Below are 10000 nucleotides of genomic sequence, written 5' to 3' on the forward strand. Positions count from 1 at the left end.
GATCTTGGTCTCATCTGTCCATAAGATGTTGTTCCAGAACTGCACGGGCTCTTTTACATGTTTCTTTGCAAACTATAATCTGGCCTTCCTGTTTTGGAGGCTCACCAATGGTTTACACCTTGTGATGAAACCTCCGTATTTCCTCTGGTGAAGTCTTCTCTTACTTGTTGACTTGGACACAGATACACCTACTGTACCTCCTGGAGACTTTTCTTCATCTGCCCAACTGTTCTTTCTTTCTTTTAGTTGATTTGGAACATGAACACATTTACATCATAATACATCACACAATTTCATATCATTTCATTTACATCATGCCCGAAAAGGAGTAGGAAGAAGCTAAGCTTATTTAATCCTACCCCTTTCCCTCTTCAGAGCATTTACAATTATATAAAATCATTTACTGACCTTTTTATATGATAAAATAACATCTATGAATTAGTATATACAACAGTTTGTAATATGTAATTAATTAATTCAGTCATTATTAACATACTGAGATGAAGAATATTTTCAATAAGGTTGGAAGTTTTTCTCATAATTCTTCTTCTTTGTACTTTGTAAGCACTATTAATTTAAACAACCTCTTCAACTGGATCATGTCAGTACAATTTTTAACTTCTTTACTTCATCCATTCCATCATTTAATTCCACATACTGTTATGCTAAAAGTTTTAAGTGTTGTACGTGCATATAAATGTTTGAAATTATTTTTTCCTCTAAGGTTATATTTCTCCTCTTTAGTTGAGAAGAAATGTTGTACATTCTTTGCTAGCAGGTTATAGATTGCTTTGTACATCATTTTAGCTGTTTGCAATTTTACCAAATCACCAAACTTTAATATTTTTGACTTAATAAATCAATGTTCTCTATATCCAACATTATGTATTATTCTAACTGATCTTTTTTGTAACATGGTTAACGAATGTAACGCACATTTGTAGTTATTTCCCCATATTTATGCACAATACTGTTGTGAAGGGCTTTTTCTTGACAAGGGAAAGGTTTTGCCTGTCATCCACCACACTTGTTTTCCCTGGTCTTCCAGGTATTTTGGTGTTGCTGAGCTCAGCAGTGCGTTCTCTCTTTTTAAGAATGTACCAAACAGTTTGTTTGGCCACACCTCATGTTTTTGCTATCTCTCTGATGGCTTTGTTTTGATTTTTCCACATAATGATGGCTTACTTCACTGACAGTGACAGCTTTTTGGACTTCATATTGAGAAATGACCTCTCCAGATTCCAAATGAATATACCACACTTGAAATGACATCTAGGCCTTTTATCTGCTCTTTGTAAATGAAATACATGAAAAAAAAAACAAGGGAATAACACACACCTGGCCATGGAACAGCTGAGTAGCCAATTGTCCAATTACTTTTGGTCCCTTAAAGGCCTACTGAAAGCCACTACTAGCGACCACGCAGTCTCATAGTTTATATATCAATGATGAAATCTTAACATTATAACACATGCCACATGCTTATAAAGTGACATTTTAAATTTGCCGCTAAACTTCCGGTTCGAAAAGCCTCTGAGGATGACGTATGCGCGTGACGTAGCCCGGCGAACACGGGTATGCCTTCCACATTGAAGCCAATACGAAAAAGCTCTGTTTTCATTTCATAATTCCACAGTATTCTGGACATCTGTGTTCGTGAATCTGTTGCAATCATGTTCATTGCATTACGGAGAAGGAAGCTGAGCAAGCAAAGAAGAAAGTTCTCGGTGCGAAATGGACGTATTTTTCGAACGTAGTCAGCAACAACAGTACACAGCCGGCGCTTCTTTGTTTACATTCCCGAAAGATGCAGTCAAGATGGAAGAACTCGGATAACAGAGACTCTAACCAGGAGGACTTTTGACCTCGATACACAGACGCCTGTAGAGAACTGGGACAACACAGACTCTTACCAGGATTACTTTGATTTGGATGACAAAGACGCAGACGTGCTACTGTGAGTATGCAGCTTTGGCTTTTTTTTGTGAATGTACGTAACTTTTTAAAAATATATAAGCTTTATGAACCTTGGGTTAGGTGAACGGTCTTTTGGGCTGAGTGATTGTGTGTGTTGATCAGGTGTTTGAATTGTATTGGCGTGTTCTATGGAGCTAGGAGCTAGCAGAGGAGCTAGGAGCTAGCATAACAAACACGCAGGTGTTTTTATGCAGGATTAATTAGTGTCATATTAAATATAAGCCTGGTTGTGTTGTGGCTAATAGAGTATATATATGTCTTGTGTTTATTTACTGTTGTAGTCATTCCCAGCTGAATATCAGGTCACCCCCGCCTCTCACAGCATCTTCCCTATCTGAATAGCTTCAACTCCCCACTAGTCCTTCACTTGCACTTTCCTCATCCACAAATCTTTCATCCTCGCTCAAATTAATGGGGAAATTGTCGCTTTCTCGGTCCGAATCTCTCTCACTTCATGCGGCCATCATTGTAAACAATAGGGAACTTTGCGTATATGTTCAACTGACTACGTCACGCTACTTCCGGTAGGGGCAAGCCTTTTTTTTATCAGATACCAAAAGTTGCAATCTTTATCGTCGTTGTTCTATACTAAATCCTTTCAGCAAAAATATGGCAATATCGCGAAATGATCAAGTATGACACATAGAATAGATCTGCTATTCCCGTTTAAATAAAAAAAATTCATTTCAGTAGGCCTTTAAGGGTTTGGGGAACACGCATGCGCGAGTGAGTTGGCGGAGAACTTGAGTGTGTGTGAGCGTGACTTTTGGCTAACAGCAGCTCGTGTATGTGTGTGCGTTACTTTTTGAACTACAACCAGTTACCGCTTGTTAATAAAGCGATTGAGCAGCGCTTCCTCGTCTGTGTGACTCCTTCTCCACTGCGGGGCATTACAATACTTACAGCAACACAACAAGGACTACTTACTACGCCTAGCCCAGGGGTCGGCAACACAAAATGTTGAAAGAGCCATATTGGACCAAAAATACAAAAACAAATCTGTCTGGAGCCGCAAAAAATTAAAAGCCATATTACATGTGTCATGAGATATAAATGTAATTAAGAGGACTTAAAGGAAACTAAATGAGCTCAAATATAGCTACAAATGAGGCATAATGATGCAATATGTACATATAGCTAGCCTAAATAGCATGTTAGCATCGATTAGCTTGCAGTCATGCAGTGACCAAATATGTCTGATTAGCACTTCACACAAGTCAATAACATCAACAAAACTCACCTTTGTGCACTCATGCCCAACGTTAAAAGTGTGGTGGACAAAATGAGACAGAAAAAAAAGTGGCATAAAACACGTCCTAGAAAGTCGGAGAAAGTTATACATGGAAACAAACTATACGGCGAGTTCAAGGACCGCCAAAATTAGTAGGACAAAACGGCGCTCGCCAAATACTCGAATCAGTGAAGCATGTTTAATATAAACAGTGTGATTTATAACAATTAGCGAGGTTTGTGTCATGTTTGTCCTCCTACAGTAACCATACTAAAACAAAAAAATTGATTTTTTTCCCCTCATCTTTTTCCATTCTTCATACATTTTTGAAAAATCTCCAGAGAGCCACTAGGGCGGCGCCAAAGAGCCGCATGCGGCTCTAGAGCCGCGGGTTGCCGACCCCCGGCCTAGCCGATGCTTGCCGCCAAACCCACGGATGAAGTCCTTCGCCGTGCCGTTGATCGCTGGAACGCAGGTGAGCACGGCTGTTGATGGCTTTCTATCTTCATTTGAGAACGATGCTATCGCGCTAGCTCAGTAGCTAAGTGTGTCGCCGATGTATTGTCGTGGAGATAAAAGTCACTTTAAATGTCCATTTCGCGTTCTCGACTCTCATTTTCAAGAGGATATAGTATCCCAGGTGGTTTCAAATACAAATCCGTGATCCACAATAGAAAAAGGAGAGAGTACATAGTTCTGTGAGGTCTGGTTGCTAAGTTAGCTTCAATGGCGTCGTTAGCACAGCATTGTTAACCTTCGCCAGCCTGGAAAGCATTAACCGTGTATTTACATGTCCACGGTTTAATAGTATTGTTGATTTTCTATCTATACTTCCAGTCAGGGGTTTATTTCTTTTGTTTCTATATGCAGTTAAAGCAAGATGCTATCACGTTAGCTCGTAGCTAAAGCATTTCGCCGATGTAAAAGGCACTGAATGTCCATTTGGCGTGCTCGACTCTCATTTTCAAGAGGATATAGTATCCCAGGTGGTTTAAAATACAAATCTGTGATCTACAATAGAAAAAGGAGAAAGTGTGGAATCCAATGAGCCAGCTTGTACCTAAGTTACGGTCAGAGCGAAAAAAGATACGTCCATCACTGCCTCTCAAGTCCTTCACTGTAACGTTCCTCATCTACGAATCTTTCATCCTGGCTCAAATTAATGAGGTAATCATCACTTTCTCGCTCCGAATCTCTCTCGCTCCATTGTAAACAACGGGGAATTGTGAGGAATACTAGCTCCTGTGACGTCACGCTACTTCCGCTACAGGCAAGGCTTTTTTTTTTATCAGCGAGCAAAAGTTGCCAACTTTATCGTCGATTTTCTCTACTAAATCCTTTCAGCAAAAATATGGCAATATCGCGAAATGATCAAGTATGACACATAGAATGGATCTGCTATTCCCGTTTAAATAAAAAAAAAATCATTTCAGTAGGCCTTAAAAAGTGTAAGGCACATATAAAAAGTGTTGTAATTCCTACAGCGTTCACCTGATTTGGATGTAAATACCCTCAAATTAAAGCTCAAAGTCTGCACTTAAAGCACATCTTGATTGTTTCATTTCAAATCCATTGTGGTGTTGTACAGAGCTGCAATACTGACAATTGTGTCAATGTCCAAATATTTATGGACCTAACTGTATATATACACATATATATACATATATAAATATATATACACATATATATACATATATACATATATATACACATATATATACATATATAAATATATATACACATATATATATATACACATACATATATATATATACACATATATATACATATATGCATTTTACAATGTGACTATTTCATCACCGTGGATTCATTGCTGCACTTCCTGTGTGGACCACTGACTCACCTCTCCTTGACAGACAGGTGTGTGGCCGCCATCACGTCACCCGTCTCATGTGCGGCCGCCATCACCTCGCCCATGTCGCCTTCAGACCACAGCAGGCTGGCAGGGAGTTGGGTGTGGGCGGAGTGTGTGTCTGCCATGGGGGGATGGTAAACACCTTTGGGCCTGGCAGAAGTGGACTGTGGCATCTCTGCAGCGCACACACACACACACACACACACACACACACACACGCACACACACACACACACACACGCACACACACACACACACACACACACACACACACACACACACACACACACACACACACGCACACACACACACACACACACACACACACACGCACACACACACACACACACACACACACACACACACACACACACACACACACACACACACACAACAACAACACAATCAATACACAGCTGGACAACAACTGTTCCACACATATTTCTATTATTTAGGGGTGTGGAATGTTATAAAATGTTTATTTCAGTGAAATGAGTCAAACACAACAATGGCAGCTATGAATAACACTAACTTATTTATTATTAACAGTCTGGAATGGACTTATGTTGTCTTTAAATCAGAGATGTCTTTGTTTTTCATCAAGTTAAGCAGTAAGTTGAATGATGCGGACACATTTGTTACTGGATACTTTCTAATACGCTTCTACCTTGGAGACTTTGTATGTGTAAGTAATGCGTAACTATAATTATTTGTTACTTGTTTATGTTGTCACCTTTTATTGTTCTATGATTATTACCTATGTCTAGCTAGTGTGCTATTGTGTGCTTAGCTGTTGTGTAGCTGCTAGCTCCTAGTAGCCTATAGTCTACCATGTTTACTTCTCGTAAATGACTTGACTAAAATAGCAGAAAAACTTTACAGCAGAAAAGTTTTTTGGTGACACAGTAAGTTGAATGATGCGGACACGTTTGTTACTGGATACTTTCTAATACAATTCTGCCCTGGAGACTTTGTATGTGTAAGTAATGTGTAACTATATTTATTTGGAATTTGTTCATATTGACACCGTTCAATGATTATTATCTATGTCTAGCTTGTGTGCTATTGTGTGCTTAGCTGTTGTGTAGCTGCTAGTAGCCTATAGCCTAGCATGTTTACCTTCTGTAAATAAAATAGAAGAACTATACACAATAAGTTTTTTTGGTGACACAGTAAGTTCAATGATGCGGACACGTTTGTTACTGGATACTTCCTAATATGCGTTTGTATGTGTAAGTAATATACAACTATAATTATTTGATACTTGTTTATATTGACACATTTTATTGTTCTATGATTATTACCTATGTCTAGCTTGTGTGCTATTGTGTGCTTAGCTGTTGTGTAGCTGCTAGTTTGCCTAGCATGTTTACCTTTAGTAAATGACTTTAGTAAAATAGAAGAGAGTGTGTGTTTATTGGAGGACATTTAGATGTTAACTGTGCACAAATAAACACACTGCAGGCAGGACTGCTTGTATCGCACATGATATCACACACAAGTAAACACACTGCAGGACTGCTTGTATCACACATGATATCACACACAAGTAAACACACTGCAGGACTGCTTGTATCGCACATGATATCACACACAAGTAAACACGCTGCATGACTGCTTGTATCGCACATGATATCACACACAAGTAAACACGCTGCAGGACTGCTTGTATCGCACATGATATCACACACAAGTAAACACACTGCAGGACTGCTTGTATCGCACATGATATCACACACAAGTAAACACGCTGCATGACTGCTTGTATCGCACATGATATCACACACAAGTAAACACGCTGCAGGACTGCTTGTATCGCACATGATATCACACACAAGTAAACACACTGCAGGACTGCTTGTATCACACATGATATCACACACAAGTAAACACACTGCAGGACTGCTTGCATCGCACATGATATCACACACAAGTAAACACGCTGCATGACTTCTTGTATCGCACATGATATCACACACAAGTAAACACGCTGCAGGACTGCTTGTATCGCACATGATATCACACACAAGTAAACACACTGCAGGACTGCTTGTATCACACATGATATCACACACAAGTAAACACACTGCAGGACTGCTTGTATCGCACATGATACCACACACAAGTAAACACGCTGCATGACTGCTTGTATCGCACATGATATCACACACAAGTAAACACGCTGCAGGACTGCTTGTATCGCACATGATATCACACACAAGTAAACACGCTGCAGGACTGCTTGTATCGCACATGATACCACACACAAGTAAACACGCTGCATGACTGCTTGTATCGCACATGATATCACACACAAGTAAACACGCTGCAGGACTGCTTGTATCGCACATGATACCACACACAAGTAAACACGCTGCATGACTGCTTGTATCGCACATGATATCACACACAAGTAAACACGCTGCAGGACTGCTTGTATCGCACATGATATCACACACAAGTAAACACGCTGCAGGACTGCTTGTATCGCACATGATATCACACACAAGTAAACACACTGCAGGACTGCTTGTATCGCACATGATATCACACACAAGTAAACACGCTGCAGGACTGCTTGTATCGCACATGATACCACACACAAGTAAACACGCTGCATGACTGCTTGTATCGCACATGATATCACACACAAGTAAACACGCTGCAGGACTGCTTGTATCGCACATGATATCACACACAAGTAAACACGCTGCAGGACTGCTTGTATCGCACATGATATCACACACAAGTAAACACACTGCAGGACTGCTTGTATCGCACATGATATCACACACAAGTAAACACGCTGCAGGACTGCTTGTATCGCACATGATATCACACACAAGTATACACGCTGCAGGACTGCTTGTATCGCACATGATATCACACACAAGTAAACACGCTGCAGGACTGCTTGTATCGCACATGATATCACACACAAGTAAACACACTGCAGGACTGCTTGTATCGCACATGATATCACACACAAGTAAACACGCTGCAGGACTGCTTGTATCGCACATGATATCACACACAAGTAAACACGCTGCAGGACTGCTTGTATCGCACATGATATCACACACAAGTAAACACGCTGCAGGACTGCCTGTATCGCACATGATATCACACACAAGTAAACACACTGCAGGACTGCTTGTATCGCACATGATATCACACACAAGTAAACACGCTGCAGGACTGCCTGTATCGCACATGATAACACACACAAGTAAACACTATGCAGGACTGCTTGTATCGCACATGATATCACACACAAGTAAACACGCTGCAGGACTGCTTGTATCGCACATGATATCACACACAAGTAAACACGCTGCAGGACTGCCTGTATCGCACATGATATCACACACAAGTAAACACGCTGCAGGACTGCTTGTATCGCACATGATATCACACACAAGTAAACACGCTGCAGGACTGCTTGTATCGCACATGATATCACACACAAGTAAACACTATGCAGGACTGCTTGTATCGCACAGGATATCACACACAAGTAAACACGCTACAGGACTGCCTGTATCGCACATGATAACACACACAAGTAAACACTATGCAGGACTGCTTGTATCACACATGATATCACACACAAGTAAACACGCTGCAGGACTGCTTGTATCGCACATGATATCACACACAAGTAAACATGCTGAAAGACTGCTTGTATCACACATGATATCATAAACAAGTAAACACACTGCATGACTTCTTGTATCGCACATGATATCACACACAAGTAAACCACGCTGCAGGACTGCCTGTATCGCACATGATATCACACAAGTAAACACGCTGCAGGACTGCTTGTATCACACATGATATCACACACAAGTAAACACGCTGCAGGACTGCTTGTATCGCACATGATATCACACACAGGTAAACACTATACAGGACTGCTTGTATCGCACAGGATATCACACACAAGTAAACACGCTGCAGGACTGCTTGTATCACACAGGATATCACACACAAGTAAACACACTGCAGGACTGCTTGTATCACACATGATATCACACACAAGTAAACACGCTGCAGGACTGCTTGTATCGCACAGGATATCACACACAAGTAAACACACTGCAGGACTGCTTGTATCACACATGATATCACACACAAGTAAACACGCTGCATGACTGCTTGTATCGCACATGATATCACACACAAGTAAACACGCTGCAGGACTGCTTGTATCGCACATGATATCACACACAAGTAAACACACTGCAGGACTGCTTGTATCGCACATGATATCACACACAAGTAAACACGCTGCATGACTGCTTGTATCGCACATGATATCACACACAAGTAAACACGCTGCAGGACTGCTTGTATCGCACATGATATCACACACAAGTAAACACACTGCAGGACTGCTTGTATCACACATGATATCACACACAAGTAAACACACTGCAGGACTGCTTGCATCGCACATGATATCACACACAAGTAAACACGCTGCATGACTTCTTGTATCGCACATGATATCACACACAAGTAAACACGCTGCAGGACTGCTTGTATCGCACATGATATCACACACAAGTAAACACACTGCAGGACTGCTTGTATCACACATGATATCACACACAAGTAAACACACTGCAGGACTGCTTGTATCGCACATGATACCACACACAAGTAAACACGCTGCATGACTGCTTGTATCGCACATGATATCACACACAAGTAAACACGCTGCAGGACTGCTTGTATCGCACATGATATCACACACAAGTAAACACGCTGCAGGACTGCTTGTATCGCACATGATACCACACACAAGTAAACACGCTGCATGACTGCTTGTATCGCACATGATATCACACACAAGTAAACACGCTGCAGGACTGCTTGTATCGCACATGATACCACACACAAGTAAACAC

General features: G+C 40.9%; 1 protein-coding gene across 9 annotated transcripts in view; it reads right to left on the reverse strand.

Annotated features, from left to right (window-relative positions):
* Window positions 1-10000, reverse strand: part of LOC133630288 (supervillin-like) — a 138235-nt gene that overhangs the window by 49102 nt on the left and 79133 nt on the right. For all 9 annotated transcript variants that reach the window (XM_062021818.1, XM_062021817.1, XM_062021816.1 and 6 more), the window contains one exon: window positions 5073-5259. In XM_062021818.1, the coding sequence (XP_061877802.1) occupies window positions 5073-5259 (187 nt within the window). The remainder of the gene's footprint in view (window positions 1-5072; window positions 5260-10000) is intronic.

The sequence above is a fragment of the Entelurus aequoreus genome, linkage group LG15 (assembly GCF_033978785.1).
Source record: "Entelurus aequoreus isolate RoL-2023_Sb linkage group LG15, RoL_Eaeq_v1.1, whole genome shotgun sequence".
NCBI classification, from domain to species: Eukaryota; Metazoa; Chordata; class Actinopteri; order Syngnathiformes; family Syngnathidae; genus Entelurus; species Entelurus aequoreus.